The sequence below is a fragment of the Nerophis ophidion genome, linkage group LG02 (genome assembly GCF_033978795.1).
Source record: "Nerophis ophidion isolate RoL-2023_Sa linkage group LG02, RoL_Noph_v1.0, whole genome shotgun sequence".
In the NCBI taxonomy this organism is placed as follows: Eukaryota; Metazoa; Chordata; class Actinopteri; order Syngnathiformes; family Syngnathidae; genus Nerophis; species Nerophis ophidion.
This window is the reverse complement of record NC_084612.1, coordinates 4,106,393-4,129,230: the sequence shown is the minus strand read 5'-3', so window position 1 is coordinate 4,129,230 and position 22,838 is coordinate 4,106,393. Positions and strand designations below refer to the sequence as shown.

Below are 22,838 nucleotides of genomic sequence, written 5' to 3'. Positions count from 1 at the left end.
AAAGAGCTACATTACAAACCAATATTAAAAAAAAAAAAAAAACTTCAACATGAGAACAGATAAAATATTAAGACTAAAGCACTATCAGTGAGGCATGAAAAAATAAAAATATAGTTATTTAAAAGAAAAAACTTTTTCAAAAGATTTTAATTTTGAAGTTATTTCTGGACACATTCCACAATAATAATGATTACCATGATGATTTTGGTCAAAATAATCATGATATTAATTTTTCATATTTTCAGATTATGGCCACATTCTTCAACTATCCAGGTGAAAGGCATGATTGCTTGATCCATGATCCAGAATAACTTTCACCAACTCCGAGGCGATGCAGCGGATCACTGGCTCAAAATGTCAATATAGCGGCATGGATTGCTTGTCTGCGTTAGCGCTTATAATAACAATTTTGCTAAAAAAAAATCAATTAAATCAAGTATTGTTGACAATTTTTGGATGTTTTTTAAGAGGGCTTTACAGGCGGAACAGTGCACTGTATTGTTAGCCACCTTGCATTTGCCATATTCTACAACTTAGTATGCATAAAAAATGAGATAACATGCGTTCTTGTCTTGCATAGAGGTTATGAATGATAGGCAAAATAATAGAAAAAACAAAACAGTGCAGTTCCCCTTTAAAGTCACGCACACACCAAGAAACACAGTATCACTCAATATATATATATAAGATATAAGATGCACCAAGTATCAAAATTCATGATTTTATATTTAATCTAAAGGCCTTAGTGGCCACATGCGTGGACGACACCTTTTAGCTCTTATTTCCAAAATTGTGTACACTACTGAATTGGGGTCTTATGGCCACTTATGTGGACACTTATACTGCTATCTGGTGGTGTCAGAAGAGTGTAACATACAATGGAATTTGGAAAAAAAGTGTGAAAATAAAAATTAGCAAGTCACTACACATGAAGTACATGTTTGTGTACTTATGGACTAAGTACATCATATTTTTAGTTTTTATTCTAATTATGGTCCAATAAGCCCAAATAGCAAAGAGAAAGAAAAAAGGCATGTAAACAAACAGCTTGGGCCTTAAGAGGTTCAAACAGTTAGTTAAAAAGCTAGGAAATGGATTTAGCATGCTAACGTTAGCATAATGACATAGGACACATCAGGATACTTCGAAGACGGCGTATTAAGTTGCACTATTTTTAAGTGTAAACAAAAACATTCAAAGGCTAACAGAACTTCAGCACGTTAACATTATATTAACATGCTTAAGTTTCATCCCAGCTTTAAGCTAGTGTGTATGTTTACACCTGCAAATAGTGCATTTTTGGTAGTTCCTCTTATCCGGTCACGCGCTAGCATGCTAACACTAATGTTTTATGCTAACTTTGTAAGTTTTAACATAAAAAAAATGTTTTTTGATACTTGGCGCCAGCTTAGAAACACGCCCACGTCTCTTGTATCGAGTTTTAAAACATTGATGCTTGGTATCGTTCAATGGAGCACTATTTATTAGTGTCCAGTACTCTGCAATGCCCTCCTAACAGTTAAGAGATGCTACCTCAGTAGAAGCATTTAAGTCCCATCCTAAAACTCATTTGTATACTCTAGCCTTTAAATAGACTGCCCCTTTAAGACTAGTTGATCTGCCTTCTTTTTCTGCTTTGCCCTCCTCTCTCCTGCGTGGAGAGGTTATTAGGTGACCACAGATGAAGTGCTAGCTGTTCAAAGTCGGGACCAGGGGTGGACCACTCATCTGTGCATCAGTTGGGGACGTCTCTGGGGACCCTCTTCTTTCTTGCCCTGATGTGGGATCTGAGCCGAGGATGTCGTTGTAGCTTGTGCAGCCCTTTGAGACACTTGTGATTAAGGGCTAGTGGAGGGTTTTGCTCCTCCGGGTTCTTCAGACCAACCATTTACGGACATGACAGCTTTGTTCATGGTTTTGAACAAGGATTTATTTTTCAATAAATGTCTGTTATGCTTTTCAGCCATAGTTCTTGCTCTCGCTCATGCTCCGACCCAACCAACCCTCCTCATCCTCCTTCTCGTTGTAGCTTGTGCAGCCCTTTGAGACACTTGTGATTAAGGGCTTGTGGAAGTCTTGCTCCTCCGGGTTCTTCAGACCACCACTACCAGACATGACAGCTTTGTTCATGGTTTTGAAAAAGGATTTAGTTTTTCAATAAATGTCTGTTGTTATGCTTTTCAGCCATAATTCTTGCCAGTTCTTGCTCTCGCTCGTGCTCCAACCCAACCAACCCTCCTCCTCCTCCTTCCCGACTGCTGCCTTTAACAGAGCGACAGGTGATTAGATAAACGTGCCCAGGTGGGCCATCTACGCACCTGTCGCTGATCTCGAAGCCGGTCATGGTAAACCCCGCTTTGCTGCAGGTCTGCAGGCCACGCTCCCCTACAGGGCTATATAAATAAACTTTGATTGATTGATGAATTAGCATCAACATGTCCGTCTTCTAAGGTCAATTTAGTGTTGCCAATCAACCTATCCCCAGATGCATGTCTTTGGCGATGGGAAGAAGCCGGAGTATTTTTTTTCCTCGTCGGATTTGATTTGTACATTTGGGAAATGTGAAAGGACTGTCGGCGCTTGCGCCCTCTCCTCCGATGGAATGATTTATTCATGATAGCATAATAAAACAATGAACATTGAAAGCACTGACAGTTGAACCGAAGGCCTCGCTCACACAGCATGCACCAACCGTGACGTTTTCCGCTCAACACTCCCAACGCAGACCCTGGCGGAAACCCACTCCACCCCGTCCCACTTTTTGTGTCAATTCTCGGCCCCAGTCAGTTTGTCCTTTCTTTTTTTTTTTTTTCTTTTTTAAATCCTTTAAATATATTTTGATATAAAAAAAACAAGCCCACGTATGATGAATCCACCATGTTCGGGGTCTCCTCCTCCTCCTCTTCCTGTTATAAGGTCTCGCCCCCCCCCTCCTGCTCATGGTTCCTCCCGACGGCTGGAGGACAAACATGATACTGCCCCCTCTTAAAAATAAAAAGATGACTTTATCGACACAAAAATGGGGGAAACGGCACTAAAAAAAATGGTTCGATAACCTCCCTGAAAAGAAGAAAGCAAATAAAAAAAGGATGATTCATACAAAAAAAAAAAAGACTACAGGAGTCCGTTAGAACAAGTGCTAGAGGGACGCCTGGAGGCACTTTGGCACAGAGCGAAGACCCCACACCTGACACCACGCCCAACAGGGGGGGGGGGAGGGGAGGAAGCGATGGAGGTGACATGCAGGCAGTGAGGCAGGAAGGAGGGAGGGAGGAGGGGTCAGCGAGCACCTGACAAACATGGAGGAAAAGGCCAGCCTCCCCTCCAGGTAATGGCGTGTTCAACAGAGGGGCGGTGGAGCAGGAAGAGGAGGAAGAAAAAGCCAGAGGAGGAAACATGGCCAAAGCTTTACAACACAAACAGGAAGTGGGTCCTTTAAAGGGAAGCAGAGGGAGGCAGACCCACAGGCTGGAGAGGAAGCGTCGCTGTGGTCCCTATGTTCTTTGTCTTGTGGCGTGGAGCTGCACCCCTCCCTCCCTCCCCCCTACCGTCCCCTCTCGCCGCCGCTTCACAGGTAGAGCTCCTTAGCTCTGATATGCTGCAGCTTCTCCCTCAGCATGCGAAAGGACGGCCGCACCGCCGAGTCCAGGGTCCAGCACTGCTTCATCAGGTCGTACACCACCGGCGGGCAGCCGTCGGGAGCGTCCATCTTGTAGCCCTTCTCCACCCGGGGCACCACGTCTTTCAACGCCTGGAAATGGGGCAGGGGATGGAGAACACATGACTCCCGTGTTCAAAATGTAACTACTTTTCACCAGATATCCCACAATCGTGTTAGAAGTAGGGTTGTGAACTATGTGAAAAATTTGACCTACCAAAATCTCACCTATTTCGATACTTTCAGGTTCGTAATTTTGTTAAATCAAATAGTCTCTCTTTCCCTAACACTCCACCAAATTCGCTAACTGATTCAATTTTAGATATTCCCACAAATCAAAAAGGCTTAATTTCCAAAATCTACACCTTAATCCCCCAGTTTGGTAAAACATCTCTTGATAAAATCAGAGGGAATTGGGAAGAAGAGCTTGGCAGAGCCATAGATGATGGAGATTGGGATTCTGCCTTAACCCAAATTAACAACAGTACATCCTGTTCAAGGCTTAATTTAATACAATTTAAGGTAGTCCACCGTATTTATTTCACTAATTCCAAACTCTCCAAAATATATCCCAATATCTCGGATACTTGTAACAGATGTCACATGTCACCTGCTAACATGACGCACATGTTTTGGTCTTGTCCCCATTTGCTTGATTACTGGACAACTATTTGCAAACACCTTGCTAAGGCAATGGATTTAAATCTGACACCATGTGCAGAAATGGCTATTTTTGGGACGGTATCAGATCCCCAAATAAAGAGAAAATTTAAGGATAGTATAGCCTTTGCATCCTTATTAGCACGTAGGAGAATTTTGCTGGAGTGGAAGTCACCTTTCTGCCCCAAAGCCTCCTTATGGCTTAAAGACCTTATGATGTATTTAGATCTGGAAAAAATAAAGTTCAATCTTAGGGGGGCACCTGAGACGTTTTATTTTGTTTGGTGCTGTATGGTTGACTACGTAGCCAAATTAAAGACGCTACAGGACACATGAGAAAGTTCACCTTTCATAAACCAGCTTCTTTTTATTTATTTTTTTATATTTATTCCTGGTGTATATTTACTATTTGCCTATGTTGAGAAGAAAGTGATGTACCAATTATTTTCCATTTGTGACTGTACCTTTTAACTTATGTAGGACCTGGGAGGAGGGGGGTTTATGTGTGTATGGGGTATGGGTTGGGTTGCTGTTCTTGGAAGTGGATGGGAAAAAAGGGGGAAAATGTGTTGATTGTTCTATTGTACATTGTAATACCTGTCAAATTCAATAAAAAAAAAAAAAAAAAAAAAAAAAAAGTAGGGCTTGGCGATATATCGAATATATTCGATATATTGCAGGTTTGTCTCGGCGCGATATAGAAAATTATATTCGGGGTATGGTCACCTGACGTGTTGTAGGACCTCGCCATCTGTGCGGGCATTTAAACATCAATCAATGTCTGACTTTCCTGACTGCTCCTGAATGCAACATTGGTCATCAGAATAAAAGTATACGTTCTCACGTAGTTGCTTTTAACTGCGGGCATTACATTTCAGGCTTTTGTCAGTTTTTCTACTCTCTCCTTCTCACAGAGACGTAAAAAAAGCGCACCTTCTTACATACGTCACGTACTGTCACGCGTGTAATGTCACACGTTTTTTCGGAGCAGAGAGGTAGCGGCATGGGTAATGGTAACTGTGGTGCGAGTGGTGATACGAGAGAAAGAAGGTGCAAATGTGGTAACAAATGAAGGAAGAATTAATCCCCCCCCCCAAAAAAAAAACGCACAGGGTTCATTGTCTGGCAGTGGTTTGTCTTCAAGCGGGAAGATGGTAAACAGACAGCCGTAATATGTCAAGTGTGGGGCAAAAGTGTTGCTACAAAAAGTAGCATTACTGCTAATTTGTAGCATCATTTGAAAAGTCACATGCTAGACAATGAAGAGTGCTTGAAAATCTGCATCTCAACATCTCCGGCCGGTGCCACACCAACAAAATGCCGAGGCAACCATTTCCACGTCAACACGGTATGAAAAAAATTGTCAACAACAGAAGGAGATAACGTTCGCAGGAACATACCACACAGCGAAGGACATACACTATTTGATTTACTATTATGCAGCTCATTTTTATTTGACTGTTATTGAAATATCTTGTGTGACATCATGCACAAACGTGCACTTTATTAGTTTTAAACTATTGTAGTGGCGTTCTGTACCATAAGAGCACTTCATGTCAACATCTCCGGCCGGTGCCACACCAACAAAATGCCGAGGCAACCCTTTCCACGTCAAAACAGTATGAAAAAAATAGTCAACAACAGAAGGAGATAACGTCTGCAGGAACCTACCACATAGCGAAGGACATACACTATTTGATTTACTATTATGCAGCTCATTTTAATTTGACTGTTATTGAAATATATTGTGTGACATCATGCACAAACGTGCACTTTATTAGTTTTAAACTATTGTAGTGGCGTTCTGTACAAAAAGAGCACTTTAATTTAGTGTTTTGATAGGTCATCTTAGTGACATGCACAAAAGTGCACTCATAACTTGTTTTAAAATGTCTGACAATCTTGCACTTTTTGTTTTGAAGTGACATGAATGTTTGTGCCACTGCTTAATAAACACAGTTTTGGTAAATTAACTTAGTTGTAATTTCCCTCTCTGCGTGAAAGTTTAAAATGAGCATATATTAATGCAGTATGAACAAGAATGTTTTAATGTAGACACATAGAATCATCATACTGCTGTGATTATATGCATCATATATGCATACCATGGATTGATTTACGTGGATCTCGACTAAAACATTTTGAAAAACTTATACTGGTGTTAGATTTAGTGGTCAATTGTACGGAATATGTACTGTACTGTGCAATCTAAAAATTTAATAACAATTTTAATCAATCAATCAATCAATCATTCATTAATTCACGGCTAAGGCAACATTTTGTGATATATACCGTGTATCATGACATGGCCTTAAAATATCCAAATTTTACTTAAAGGCCATGTCGCCCAGCCCTAGTTGGAAGTGTTGTCCACAATCTAATCTTGATTGATTAACAAACAGTTGTTATTTCAAGATGTGTAGCGAAGCTCACTTTTTCTTCTTTTTTTTTTACAATGTGGTGGGCATCTATGTAAGGGTGGCTCATGCACTAGTAAGGATAAAAATGAGTTTGAATGAATCCTAAATTCATCGAACAAACTAATCCATAGATTACTGGATAACTAAAGTCATCAATGGCTGCAGCCCCAGCAGTAACCATTTTACAAACTGAATTGTTTCCATTTGCAAAGGCTTCTCTATCTAAAGAGATGCAATCTGACTGTCAGTAAATCAGGAAGTGTGTGTAGTGGGTGCTATAAAAAGATGTAAATAATGTTCATCTATTGACTTCCACAATAGAGAGCTGAGTGTGGGGTTCGTGCACTCACAATTCGAGGGTAAGGCACGCGGCCGAAGGAGTAGATCTCCCACAGTAGGATCCCGTAACTCCAGACATCCGACTTGGTGGAAAACCTCTGCGGGGCGTAAGCGTTGCCAGGATGAGGATTGTGTTTAATGAAATCAAGCGACTCTACAACCAAACATCCCTCCTCGCTCACCTTCTCCCTGAGAGCTTCAGGGGAGGTCCATTTGACGGGCAGCTTGCCGGTGTCCTGTATGGAAGAGGCCTCCTTGGTGAGGCCGAAGTCGCTGACCTTGGCGATGTTGTCGTCGGACACCAGCACGTTGCGAGCCGCCAGGTCTCTGTGGACGAAGTTGTTGGCCTCCAGGTACTCCATGGCCTCGCACACATCACTGGAGAGAAGGGCACGTTCCACGCACGCGTTAAGACGGCATGGAGCTATTAGCTGGCCCAGAAGAAAAGAAGACCGCTTACAGTGAGAACTTTAGTAAACAGTCTCCGCCCAGCACGGTCCTTCCTCGGGAGCGCAGGTAGTCCACCAGGCTGCCCTGTAACGCCGGAGAGGACAAGGGGTTCAACATATACATTCTACAATAGTCGCAGAGTGCATTGGTTCTACAAAAGCAAATAACCGTCAAGGTCTGCAATATCTCCTGATGTTGTGGGGTTAGCTTCAAGCAGCTTTATCTACCTCTTAAAGGGGAACATTATCACCATTTCTGAAGGGTAAAAACCAATAAAAATCCGTTCCCAGTGGCTTATTTTATTTTTCAAAGTTTTTCTCAAAATTTTACCTATCACGCAATATCTGCCTGATTTTAACCGTCGTTACATCCACCCGTCCATTATCCTGTGACGTCACAGCGTGATCACACAGAAACAAACATGGCGGATAGCACATAAAGGTATAACGATATTAGCTCGGATTCAGACACAGATTTCAGCGCCGCAAGCGATTCAACAGATTACGCATGTATGGAAATGGATGGTAGGAGTGTGGAGGCAGGTAGCAAAAACAAAATTGAAGAAGAAACTGAAGCTATTGAGCCGTATCACGACAGGCAGCGGCACGGGAGGAAGCAAGGACGAATTTGGCGATCGCCTTCTAACCAACGATTGGTATGTGTTTGTTTGGCATTAAATGTGGGTGGAGGGAAAGGCTGGATGCAAAAATAGCTTCAAATGAGGCATAATGATGCAATATGTACATACAGCTAGCCTAAATAGCATGTTAGCATCGATTAGCTTGCAGTCATGCCGTGACCAAACATGTCTGATTAGCACACTCCGCATAAGTCAATAACAACAAAACTCCCCTTTGTGCATTCATGCAAAACCTTATAAGTTTGGTGGACAAAATGAGACAGAAAAAGAAGTGGCATAAATCATATCCAGGGGGTTTACGTCGCCCGTCTGCGGAAAAGAGACTGCCGTATATACATATACATATATAAATATACATATACATATATATATATACATATACATATATAAATATACATATATATATATACATATATATATATATATATATATATATATATATATATATATATATATATATATATATATATATACATATATATACATATATACATATATATATATATATATATACATACATATATATATATACATATACATATATATATATATACATACATTTACATATATACACACACATATACATATATACATATACATACATATGTATATATGCCTCCCAGGAGCCTTTTGGCCATGGAGACCAGCTGCTGGGTCTCTGCCACACCAGAGTCCATTTGGAGAGACTGGAGGAGACGCAGATGAAGAGACAGGGCTGCAGAGCTAGCACTGAGCGCCGGGGCAGACGGGCTTCACAGTGTCTTGGCTGAATGAGCAGGTATCAGACACCTCAGTCTCCTTAGACGCATCCTCGCTCATCCATGCGGACTGGATTCTGGCCGAGTTAGAGGGCGGCCGAGAGTGGAGTCGGCTATCTTGGGTGCTTTGTTGGGTCTGCTCCTGTTTCTGGCCATGCCCCCTCCACCCCAGCGGACAATGGCGTGGAACACCGCAGAGGCCAACACAGTGTATATGTTTCTTGTACTTTTTATTCATAGCTGTATATAGAAGTGTCTGGTTGCATCAGCTCTGATCTTTTAATGTCCTTGTTGTTTTTTGATGTTTCCCTCTTACACACATGTAAGAAGTGAAGTGAAGTGAATTATATTTATATAGCGCTTTTTCTCTAGTAACTCGAAGCACTTTACATAGAGAAACCCAATATCTAAGTTACAATCAAACCAGTGTGGGTGGCACTGGAAGCAGGTGGGTAAAGTGTCTTGCCCAAGGACACAACGGCAGTGACTAGGTTGGCAGAAGCGGGAATTGAACCTGCAACCCTCAAGTTGCTGGCACGGCCACTCTACCAACCGAGCTAAACCGAGGGTTGTGTGCTATGGCTATGAGTTGTTTTTTCCCTTGGCCTCAGTCTGGACCCCATCTCCATGGGCCCAGGCTTAGACCGATTTTTTTCTTCTCACCCCGCCCCCATTATTTACCTGTACCTCAGCTTTTTTGTAAGGGGCGCCGGAAGTTTCCCTATAATGTTTGTCTGATCTTGAATGGGATTGTGCCGAAAATTTAAATTTCCCTTTAAATTTCCCCTTGGGGATTAATAAAGTATTTCTGATTCTGATTCAATGTGAGTGTGAATGTTGTCTGTCTATATGTGTTGGCCCTGCGATGAGGTGGCGACTTGTCCAGGGTGCAGCCCGCCTTCCGCCCGATTGTAGCTGAGATAGGCGCCAGCGCCCCCCGCAACCCCAAAAGGGAATAAGCGGTAGGAAATGATGGATGGATGATTCTGATTCAAAATTATCACCTACTTCCAATTAACCAGTCTTCTACGTCCCACTGGGTCATTATTGTCACCGATGTCCCACTGGGTGTGAGTTTTCCTTGCCCTTATGTGGGCCTACCGAGGATGTCGTGGTGGTTTGTGCAGCCCTTTGAGACACTAGTGATTTAGGGCTATATAAGTAAACATTGATTGATTGATTGATTCTTTATAATATAATTTGAGTACTTAGGATCATTTTTGTAAGACTGTTTGCGGAGTACCTTGGCCATGTATTCTGTGACGATGTAAAGGCTTCCCCTCTCCTCCACAATGACTCCCAGCAGCTGCACCAAGTTGTTGTGTCTCAGTTGCCTGCGTTGACACAAAAGACCCAAGCACATTTCAAACGATTCCACAAATGCATCTTTAATGAACATCGACTTGTCATTTACGTCATGACGGAGGCCTCCGCGATGAAAGCCTGCGCTGTGGCGTCGTTCTTGATACACTTGACTGCCACCTTGGTCCCTCTGTAGTCGCCCACCATGACGTCTAAGAAGGACCCAGAAGAGGAGAGGATTGGTCATGGGCAGCAAGGCAATGATAATAAAAAAATAAAAAATAAAAAAGTGCTTCTGACCTCCAAACTCTCCTTTGCCGATGGACTGTAGGAGTTTCAGCTCCTTCCTGTTCAAAGCCCAGCCGCCTGTAGCGAAGAACAGACATGAGTCGAACCCAAATTGTGTGGTATGAGCTAGCAGAAGAGCATCATTATCCGCCTAGAGAGGTCTAATGTTGACAAGATGGAGGTTGGACGTGTAGCGGAATGACAAGGGGGGTTAGCGGCGTAGGACTGACCTTGCTGACAGATAAGAAAAGCCCTGCGGCGTTTAACGCGATTACTGCTTTTGTCTGTGTCCCCGACTTAATGTTTACGACGGGGAAATACACAATGACATCCCGCACAACGGATCAGTTTAATGAGTCCTTACTCCTGGAGAACTCGTCCTGAGCCGCCACGGTGCCCTCCATCAGCTTGGGTTTAATGAGGCTGGTGCAGAGGCCATCAGCGTCTTTGGTGTAATGCTGCAAGAAGAGACAGAAGACCTTTACTGCGGAAAACTGCTTTGACATAACAATGGCTAACTAATTACTGTATAAAAATAAACAACACATTACGTTACTACTTAAAACAAAAATAATCTGAGTACTCAACACTGGTTATCTAGCCGTAAAACCCTTCCGCAACATTAGGTACTGTGCACGTTTTTCGAACAAAAATATACAGCATTACCAGTTTTGGTCCGTATCGCTCAGCCCTACCTTGGGGACATATAACTTGGTACTTGATACATGCTTGTTTTCCATCCATCCATCCATTTTCTACCGCTTATTCCCTTTTAGGGGTCGCGGGGGGCGCTGGTGCCTATCTCAGCTACAATCGGGCGGAAGGCGGGGTACACCCTGGACAAGTCGCCACCTCATCGCAAGGCCAACACAGATAGACAGACAACATTCACACTCACATTCACACACTAGGGACCATTTTAGTGTTGCCAATCAACCTATCCCCAGGTGCATGTCTTTGGAAGTGGGAGGAAGCCGGAGTACCCGGAGGGAACCCACGCATTCACGGGGAGAACATGCAAACTCCACACAGAAAGATCCCGAGCCTGGATTTGAACCCAGGACTGCAAGAACTTCGTATTGTGAGGCAGACGCACTAACCCCTCTGCCACCGTGAAGCCACATGCTTGTTTTGTTTGGTCTAATAGTATGTGCGCAATATGTATTTTCTATTGCTCTTTTTTTGTTGTCTTGTGTTTTACTTTTGTAGCTGTATGTAGAAATGGCGCAGCTGATTGCATCAGCTCCGTGCTCTTTTAATGTCTTGGATGTCATCTGTGTTCTTTAATGTATCCCTCGTTTCATACCAGGGTGGCCGCCACGGTACAGCACAGTCCACCAAATTAAATTCCTTATGTGTTAAACATACTTGGCCTATAAATCTGATTCTGATTGTAGTGCATCACCTTAGATGGCAAAGTAGCCACATAGTTTGCTGCTACACCGCACTCACACTGAAGTTGGCACGTTGTGTAAATAATAAACAAAAACAGAATACAATAAGTTGCAAATCATTTTCAACTTATATTCAATTGAATAGCCTGCAAAGACAAGATATTTAATGTTTGAACTGAGAAACTTATTTTGATTTCCAAATCATTAACTTTGAATTTAATAGCAGTAACGCATTACAAAAAAGTTGGCACAGGGGCATTTTTACCACTGTGTTACAAGGCCCTCCTTTTAACACTCAGTAAACATTTGGAAACTGAGGAGACCAATTTTTGAAGCTATTCAGTTGGAATTCTTTCCCATTCTTGCTTGATGTACAGCTGAAGTTGTTCAACAGTCCAGGGTCTCCGTTGTCATATTTTAGGCTTCATAATGTGCCACACACTTACACTGGGAGACAGGTCTGGTCTACAGGCAGGCCAGTTTAGTACTATTTTCCTATGAAGCCACGCTGTTGTAACACGTGGCTTGGCACTGTCTTGCTGAAATAAGCAGGGGCGTCCATGATAACATTGCTTGGATGGCAACATGTTTCTCAAAAACCTGGATGGTGCCTTCACAGATGTGTAAGTTACCCACGCCTTGGGCACTAATACACCCCCATACCATTACAGATACTGGCTTGTGAACTTTGCGCCTATAACAATCGGGATAGGTCTTTTCCTCTTTGGTCCGGTGGACACAACCTTTCCAGTTGATATCCTTTACACACTGATGGTTGCTTTTTGATGCAATACCGCCTGAGGGATCGAAGGTCCATAATATCATCGTTTATGTGCAGTTATTTATCTAGATCCTCTGAACCTTTTGATGATATTACAGACCATTGATGGTGAAATCCCTAAATTCCTTGCAATAGTTGGTTGAGAAATGTTGTTTTTAAACTGTTTGACTATCTGTTTACGATTTACACAACTTGCCAACTTCACTGGTTTTGGGGTTTGTTCCTATATCTATGGTTTCAACTTCTTACAGTAAAAGGCATTGTAGATCTACTTTTCAGCCAACCTCAAACACACACAAACCTCACTAAACAAAGCACACGTACGTACGTACGCACGCACGCACACACGCACACGCACACGCACACACACACACACACACACACACACACACACACACACACACACACACACACACACACACACACACACACACACACTCTAGAGCAGTCTTGTTGTGCATCAAAACGCATCTGTTCTTCAATATTTTAAAATAGACATACGGTGAATGTGTTCATTTTCCTGAAAATCACTGCATACCTACATGGGGACCCGGAAACTTAATGCCCGTTTGCATGCACGAGTGTTGACCACTTCATGAAAAAAAAAACAACAAGCATAAGGCGTAAACTTCATGCATCGGTTGTTAAAAACAGGATGCAATGTCGCACATTTCTTATGACACCAATCAAAAAGCTTTGTTTTACCAGTCTACACACCGTTTATGCGCCAAGGAAAAGTATGCAAATTAGACGTAAACATCACTTATACCAAACCTGTACAAATTAAGGCCCGGGGGCCTCATGCGGCCCGTTAACCTTTTCAATCTGGCCCACCAGACATTCCCAAATACTTTTTTTAGATCTTTAAGACGGAAACTGTAGCTATAATTATGTGCAGTGATGTTTTCAAATGACTTAAGTCTTGAGCTATACAAAGTATTTCAAAGGTTGGAATCTGCGGTTTTGCATGATATACTAGTTACTCTGGTCATCTAAGTCACAGGAGCTCAGACGAGGCACCAAGCTGTGTGGGCGTGGTTTGTTTCCACAGAGGCCAGCCGGAAATGTGGGTGTCAGGGACAGACGTGGAAGGAAATTTTTACAACAAAGTTCTAAAGCTTAGTGATATATCAGATTGTAGGTGGGCTTTTTTTTTCTTAACCCTTTGCATTCATATTTCGCTGTTGTCAATATTCAGTGTTTTATCCTTCATAGGTAATATTGTAAATCCCACATTCTTTATTTTCATGCACATTGTGGGTGTTTCATTCAGTAAAAAAAATGTAAATTCCGTTTTTCAAGGCGGTAAGTCATAACGTTTTTAGCATTCAATCAAACATTGTGAGATTTTGTATTAGTATTTCTAAAAACAGACATACCGACCCCAAGACAGTTTTGCCCCCCCGTCAAAATAATTGCCCAGGCCTGACTTATACAATCTAATGCCACAGATACACTGTGGTCCTGTAGTAAATAGTGATTAATTGTGAACTTTAGTGTTCTTTTTTAAAATAAAATAAAATATCTACAGACTTTTTTAGCCCCTTTTACACAGAGGTCCCAGGAAAAAAACAAAACCAATGGAATAACAAACATGAAAAACTGTACAGATATATTACTATTCCCAGCAGGTTGAATCTGAAAAGAAAGACATCAGTAGCACCATTAGAAATTAAGTACATTTTGTACGCTGCAGAGAAAAAACAGACTTCTAAAGTGGGTGTGATGATTGGGATTCCCTTCCCGTAGGAGAACCGCTGATGAATGACGTTTCTGTCAGCTCGCTGGAGCAACATCAATACGGCGAGCAGATAAAGGACGTTTGGCTCCTTTCAGGATGAGACGCTCTGCTGTTTTTTTGTCAGCCCTCCCATCCTTTTGTGTTTTATGAGGTGTTTCAGGATAACATCACATCTTTTTACTGGAATTTACAAAAGAAGTAGTGGTTCAGATGTTTTCCAAGAGACATTTTTTTTTTTTAAACTTTGATCTATTATTAAAACTACTATTAAATTAGAAAACATGACACTTTGTTGTTTTCTTTAAGACATTCTTTTACTATTGTAATGTTTTTTGTTTTCTTGGGTGGCCTTAAAGTTAGTAAAACTGCCCTTTTTTTTTTTTTAAAGTTTGCCTATCATTCCCAATTCCTATGTCAAACAAGCTGACGTTTTTTTTCTTCTTTATGCCCATAAAGCTCTCTCAAAACACCCCAAAACCGCAAACAATACTCCATTTGCATCTTGTAACCTGAATATTAACTAAGTATTAGGGATATTGTAATAATAAAAACTAATACGAATAACTATTGCCTCTGAGTTGGTCAAAATCAATGGCAGATTTGAAATAACGCCTCACACTTGTATAGTAGAAGGCTGTGCCCATAAACAGAGATTGGTTAATTTTGCAATTAAATTTAAACCGCCCGATTTAAGCTGAGATAGGCGCAAGCGCCCCCCGCGACCCCGTAAGGGACAAGCGGTAGAAAATGGATGGATGGACGGAAGACATTGTGAGAAACACATGAAAAAAAAAAAACGATCGTTTGCCCCCAACTTTGATTTTATTTTTTTTTTTTAACTTAAGAGTAAAGATTCTGAATAATTATTTGATATGAAGTAGTTGGAGCCTTGAATAGGTCATTAATTCATCTTATTGATTTTGATTCATATTTGTTTGAGCATTGACCGTTTTAGATAGAAAAAAACAAGTAGAAGACCCTCACCTCAGTCCCGCTCATAAAAAGTGTTTAAAAGTCAGTCATATATTAATACTTTTTTTTTTTTTACTTTCAAGGCCAATAATATAGTCTAGCTGTATAGTTTATGCTGAAACAAACAAAAAACAAAAAATTTAAATTTTGAGATTCATTCCTTTACAACTCCTGTAGCCATATTTCAAAATGAAAATTCTGTTGCATGATGTCATCTCCAAAGGCAAAAGAAGACCCGCAAAGGTCCTGGGTCCTTTTATTTTTACTATAAATTACTATTCGTATCAATGAGGGGCATGTAAAAACTGCGTGATTCTTCCTCTTTATTTGGCAAAACAAATAACTTCATTGAAAATATATATGTGAATTACAACTTGTTTTAACTATTTATTGAGAACTTTATCATATATTATTTATGGAGTTAAATAGCGTGCAAACTGAGAAGAGGGAGTGAATTAAATGTGTTACTAATTTCTATGAAAGGAAAAAGGGGTAGGAGTAAACAAGCTCCGCTTCTTCCTACTCCTCGTCGGACATGTCAGGAGAAACTAGAAATGTGTGATGTACCATATTGTAACTGTATGCATGATGGAAATAAACTTGAACAACAGGAAACTCTGCCATGCTTGTTTGTCTTTGGACAGCGATGACATCATTCCTACGTGTCCATTGCAAAGGCTGAAAAAGAGTGACAGTAATGTGATGAGGATGTGACGACAAGTAAAAGGTCACACAAAAGGGAAAAGAAGAACCTCTGCTGGACATCGACAGGATGTGGGTGTGTGGGTGTCGCCCAGTGAAGGCTGTGGGTATGCGGGCCACAGGATTACTTATTTTGAGAAGCAGCGAGCGTGTGAAATGTCGGCGCAGTAATGTGTAGGAAACCGCTTCTCAAGTCACATGGGGGCACTAGAGGGCAAATAGATGACTTTACGGCAAAACTAATTACCAAACTGCAGCATGTCGAATCAGGCACGGCGTGCAGTTGTGACAAAAACCACCAGGGGGCACTGTGGTGAAAGAAGTCCCCAGCAGCAGTGGGACTTGAGATGCAAACACATTATGTAAGACTGTAACATGGGCACAATGTATATGGAAGAATGAGTAAAAAAAAATATGCCATGTAATATTGGATTAAAAGGGTTCTAACTTAGGCCACACATTGGCATGTGTGACATCACGGTGGCAGTGACAGGCCGGAGGGAGAGGGGCAGGCCCGGCCCGGCCAGAAAACACACACAAGAATGCGAGGAATCCTCGAGCAGGCGACGGCGGCGAGGAGGGAAGACGCAGGGGAATGCGGGCGGGGAGCAGCTATAGATAGACCAGAGAGAGAGGCAGGATGAGGAAGATGCATGACAAAGAGAGCAGGATGCTGCCAGGTTGACATGAGGCAGGCAGAAACATGAGCCTGGACACACACAAATTCTGGAGTCACGGTCCTCCTCGTCCAAAACAGTCCAATTAAAAGCATCAGTCAGTCAGTGCTAGCGGTTCTTGTTATCTGAGAGGAAGAACGTCCCAATCTGCCTTCCGTTGCGCCGAAAACGGACTAGACAGGCTTTGAAGGAAGTGAGATGTTTGAGCGAAACCCCCAAAGGGACACCTGATGTGATCAATGATCAAAGTTTATTTTGGTTCATTCATGAACATTTAGAACTCTCATTCATTATTAACATTTTGTTGGACCGGAAGTAAGAGGATGGGTGGCTGGATATTGCTATTTTCCCGCCTCACGGCTCACTGGGAAAACTGGGTAAAAAGATAGGTGAAAGACACTAATGTCTCTTGTTAGCTTGAGCTTGTTTGCTTCTCCAGTAAATGAACAGTGTCACCAGTGCATGAGTTCATCAGTGTTATCCGTCACAAAGTTTTACCACTGTTTATCATTATACTAGGATTGTACTGTAAATGTATAGTACCACAATACTAATGAATCATATTCTGTACTATACTTCCTCTAAAAAGTACCGGGACCCGCCCGTCATCGTCACGTCGTGTCGTTGCTGGTTTACGAGCAGACGAGCATGTTCGGCAACACACAATCACAGAGTACTTATAAGCAGACACAGTGTGTAGACAGAAAAGGGGGAACGGACGCATTTTGGCTTAAAAACTAACCTAAAAGGTGAAGTTATAACATTGAAATGTCCTCATGAAGATGTGCTTTAAGACATGGCTAGCGAGCTAGCTGCTCAAGTCCATCCACAATCTGCAGTGTTGTAGTTACTTCTAAATCACTAATCCTTGTCTCCATGGCAACAAATAAAGTATGTTTCTTACAAGTATCATCCCTGCAGGACAAGGAATAGCTAAACATGCTTCACTACACTCTGTAGCTCACTGGCGTCAGTCACAATGTAAACAAATGCCATTGGTGGATCCACACCCAACATCCCCTGTAATGATACCAAGTAGAGAAGCGTATCTAGTTGATACTACTATGATTACATAGATATATTTTGGCATGACATAATCATTTTTTTTTTAAATTTATATCATGTCTATAAACTCAGGAAATATGTCCCTGGACACATGATCCTGTAACGACTTGGTATCGGACTGATACCCAAATTTGTGGTATCATCCAAAACCTATGTAAAGCATCCAAACAAAAGAAGAATAAGTGATTATTACATTTTAAGTAGTGTAGATAGAATATGTTAAAAGAGAAAGTAAGCACATATTACCATATAATTCATTTTCTACCGCTTGTCCTTAATCATTTTTTCAAAATAATAGAATGGAAAATGACAATATGTTACTGCATATGTCAGAAGACTAAAGTAGGAGCCTTTGTTTGCTTACTTACTAATAAAAGACAAGTTGTCTATGATCATTATTTTATTTAAGAACAAACTTGCAATAAGAAACATATGTTTAATGTACCCTTAGATTTTTTGTTAAAAAAGCCAATAAAGCAATTTTTTGTGGTCCCCTTTGTTTAGAAAAGTATCGAAAAGTACCGAAAAGCATCGAAATACATTTTGGTACCGGTACCAAAATATTGGTTTCGGGACAACATTAAATGATACCATTTATTGTTACATCACTAGACTGTATTAAAACCAACAATTTAGCTTTTTATTGGGACGTGGATAATTGCACTCCATAACACCAAATAGTTTTTAATATTTAGCTTAATGCTGGACAATTATGGCAAGAATAATAATAATCACATTTATTTTGACTGATATTGTAATCATGATTAATAAAACAAATATTCATTAATTTGAAAACATGAATGTTTATTGTTCCACCAAAACTCAACTTTAAATATAGTTTGATAAAAAAAGTGTATATAAATTAGTAATGAATAAACCACAATAAGTGAAGTAATAATCATAGTAATAATATTACATTTAAATAATAGCAATATAAAAAAACATTCAATTCAGTTTTTTCTTTTTAAATCCGTTTTTTGCCTTACACTTATTTTACCTCTTATTTTGTGTAAAACTAAATTCAATGCAATGTTTGTTCATTAAATGCAAACATCCTTTCATTTATTGTTTTAATATAACTTTGGGCATTTTTAACCAGTATTTTAGGTCAAAGTACAATATGTGTTTAAATGTATCAATAAGTGCTTTAAGTACTTTATTTTGTTAGCGCAGTGAAGGGGGAAGTGTGGTGTGCTGCTGTTCTCAGCTTGATTAATAAACCGGCTGTAAAAAAAGAAAAGAAAAAAAAGAGCCCCCTCCCCCAGTAATGTTACATCAATGATGTCGTTCACAACTACACCAGCAGATGAAATGTGTTGTTGTGAGTGTATGGATTGTTCTTGCGAGCTTAAGCGTCATAGTTTAATCGCGGTTTCAAATGACCAACCAGGCTGTTCAGTGTTTCGGTAACAAATGAGCGCTTCAGGACACATTATTTTCCAAAACAAATGTTCCTTCTCCTGTCCATATCCCTGATATTCTGTGTTTAACAGCGGATTCCATTTTTTTGAAAATATTATGCTACTCCGTCCGCGATTACGTTAACACGGAAATTGTTGATTAGGCATACGAGCACTGTGGCAACTAAAAAGTAGCAACCATGGCTAAATCCCAAACTTCTCGTGGACATGCTCTTTTCTTACTCATTCGCTCCTCATCTGTATCACAGTCACAAGCTCCTGAATTTGCATGCAAGTTGCACAACCTATGAATTGTTTTTTCCCCCCGAATATTATATTTTCATTACCACTATAAGTCAAATCGAAATTAAAATTCGATTGTCCAGTCCTACTTTAGGTTACCTTTTAATTTGACCAACATAATCATTCCTACACCACTGCGTTGTATAACCAATCAAAAAGGAGCATTGTAATAAGTATCTTTTAATGATGCAGTTCTTGGACGGGATTCAATTTGATTGTGCAGGTGTCCCTAATGAAGTGTCATTCAGACCTTTTTATTATTTTTTTTAACTAACAAACAAGGCTGCAGAGGACAATCGGTGCACACAGTCAGCTGTTCTGCACACGGTCTATTAAGATTAAACCGATATACAGTACAGGCCAAAAGTTTGGACATACTTTTCTATTTTCATGACTTAACAAAAACATTTGAAATAACTGAAAACATGTTTTATAGGGCTGTGAATCTTTGGGTGTCCCACGATTTGATTCAATATCGATTCTTGGGGTCGCAATTTGATTATATATCGATTTTTTCGATTCAACGCGATTCTTGATTCAAAAACGCTATTTTTCCGGTTCAAAACGATTCTGTATTCATTCAATACATAGGATTTCAGCAGGATCTACCCCAGTCTGCTGACATGCTAGCAGAGTAGTGGATTTAAAAAAAAAAGCTTTTATAATTGTAAAGGACAATGTTTTATCAATTGATTGCAATAATGTAAATTTGTTTTAACTATTGAACGAACCAAAAATATGACTTATTTTATCTTTGTGAAAACATTGGACACAGTGTGTTGTCAAGCTTATGAGATGCGATGCAAGTGTAAGCCACTGTGACAATATTGTTCTTTTTTATTATTTTTATAAATGTCTATGCTGAAATTATAACTAATATCAATATCGTTGTTGATAATAATCATTTTAGTTTCACAACTTTTGGTTTGTTCTGTGTCGTGTTTGTGTCTCCTCTCGACTGCTCTGTTTATTGCAGTTCTGAGTGTTGCTGGGTCAGGTTTGGTTTTGGAATTGGATTGCATTGTTATGGTATTGATTGTTTGTTGGATTGATAAAAAATAAATGGGGGAAGAAAAAAAAAAATCGATTTAAAAAAAAAAAAAAAAGACAATCGATTCTGAATCGCACAACGTGTGAATCGCGATTCGTATTTGAATCGATTTTTTCCCACACCCCTAATGTTTTATATTCAAGTTTCTTCAAAATAGCCACCCATTGCTTTGATTACTGCTTTGCATACTCTTGGCATTCCTCTGATAAATTTCAAGCACGCCTGTGGAAGTGAAAACCATTTCAGGTGACTACCTCTTGGAGCTCATTGAGAGAAAATGCCAAGAGTGTGCGAAAAAGTAATCAGCAAAGGGTGGCTATTTTGAAGAAACTAGAAAAAAAAAAATCACCCAGTTATTTTGTTAAGTACATCAGTACAGTTTTGATGCCTTCAGTGACAATCTATAATGTAAATAGTCATGAAAATAAAGAAAATGCATTGAATTAGAAGGTGTGTCCAAACTTTTGCCCTGTACTGTACTTGCCCTCACACAAATACTTTCAAGATTTTCCTGCACAAACTTTGATGTAGAAAAACTGGGCAAAGCCAGAGTTGTACACTCTTAACTCAGCACAGCTGCAATTTGAGGGCAGGATGCACTTTCATCAGCACCGTGAGGTTACTGGCCTTCCAACACGCTCGTACTGGAATCATGACAGAAAGTTTCCGGGATGACTAAACCACTGATGTCTTTTGCTCACCTCTACCAGCTGCATGAGGTTGTCAAAGAACTCCTCCTCGTCGATGCTGAGCTTGCCGTTGTGGTAGATGATGCGGTAGTGCTCCACCTTGCCGTCGCAGCTGACGCACAGGGTGTAGTCGCCGGGGTAGTTGGTGCTCTCCCTCACGAGGAACAGGCCCGTCTCTGGAGGGTAGAGGAGCCGCTCCGCCTGTTCCCGCGTGATCTTCCCGTGGAACCAGCTGGAACAAGTCAGGAGGAATGAGAGGAGAGGGCAGTGAGGGGCGTGGCAACATGGTTTGAAGTCTTCTTGCACTGTTATTGCAGTTCAGTAGGTTGCATAAAAAAAGTGTAAGTCTGTTCAGGTCCAAAAGCAACAGGACACTTGAACAGAAATCAAGTCTGGAGTCAACACGGGGAATGAAAAGCCAGCACCGCAATAACAGGAAAGTGCAAAAAGCATTTAAGAGAAAACCCAGTGACTCAGTTCCTATATTCATTATAAAAACAGGATTTCACTAGAAAAGTGCAGCGGAACTCAACCAAAATGATCTAAAAATAACTTCACAAGTGTGTTTTTCTTTCTTTGTGCATTAGCAACTATAGAATCAGAAGTTAAACACTGTCGTGCTCAAGTCGCTGTCCTGGCAGCTCAGTATAATATGATCCGACCACAAGCATGAGAAAATAAAACGATGTACACGCGAGAAAAATCAATTGTTTAAATGTGAAGAGACTCACCTCACAGGCACACTGTGTACACAATTGTTATGGTTTTGTATCACAGCTACAGTAGTGAAGTGAATTATATTTATATAGCGCTTTTCTCAAGCAACTCAAAGCGCTTTACGTAGTGAAACCCAATATCTAAGTTACATCTAAACCAGTGTGGGTGGCACTGGGAGAAGGCGGGTAAAGTGTCTTGCCCAAGGACCCAACGGCAGTGACCAGGATGGCTGACGCGGGGATCGAACCTGGAACCCTCAAGTTGCTGGCACGGCCACTGTACCGACCGAGCTATGCTGCAGTAAGTCAAGATTTCTATAGGTATCAACAAATCTAGATTAGAGCTTTTTAATGGAAACTTAAAATAATTCAATGCCCATATACCACTGCAAGTTGTTATTATATATGGCAAAATGATTAAATCATTGTACATACATCGTTTTAAGTGTCCTCCCTGAGATCGGTAGGTTGTGAGTTCAAAGCCCGGCCGAGTCATACCAAAGACTATAAAAATGGGACCCTTTACCTCCCTGCATGGCACTCAGCATCAAGGGTTGGAATTGGTGGTTAAATCACCAAAAATGATTCCCGGGCGCGGCCACCGCTGCTGCTCACTGCTCCCCTCTCCTCCCAGGGGTTGATAAAGGGTGATGGGTCAAATGCATAGAATAATTTCGCACCACCTCGTGTGTGTGTGTGTGTGTGTGTGTGTGTGTGACAATCATTGGTACTTTAACTTTAACATAAGCATTTGACAATAATACTGTTGAATAGTTTACAGTAACTCTGGCCGAATTGAGCACTAATGTAAACAATGTGTAATGCTAGTAAA

The 22,838-nt window shown here is 40.7% G+C and overlaps 1 protein-coding gene across 2 annotated transcripts in view; it reads right to left on the bottom strand.

The window, feature by feature from the left end:
* Positions 1–2,593: 2,593 nt before the first annotated feature.
* The window catches only part of LOC133536091 (tyrosine-protein kinase CSK), a 134,406-nt gene continuing 114,161 nt past the window's right edge, over positions 2,594–22,838 (bottom strand). For both annotated transcript variants that reach the window (XM_061876302.1, XM_061876293.1), the window contains 9 exons: positions 21,303–21,522; positions 10,880–10,973; positions 10,528–10,593; positions 10,340–10,439; positions 10,169–10,259; positions 7,538–7,611; positions 7,260–7,455; positions 7,089–7,175; positions 2,594–3,751 (listed from right to left, as the gene is read on the bottom strand). In XM_061876302.1, the coding sequence (XP_061732286.1) occupies positions 3,569–3,751; positions 7,089–7,175; positions 7,260–7,455; positions 7,538–7,611; positions 10,169–10,259; positions 10,340–10,439; positions 10,528–10,593; positions 10,880–10,973; positions 21,303–21,522 (1,111 nt within the window). In that variant the 3' untranslated portion in view covers positions 2,594–3,568. The remainder of the gene's footprint in view (positions 3,752–7,088; positions 7,176–7,259; positions 7,456–7,537; positions 7,612–10,168; positions 10,260–10,339; positions 10,440–10,527; positions 10,594–10,879; positions 10,974–21,302; positions 21,523–22,838) is intronic.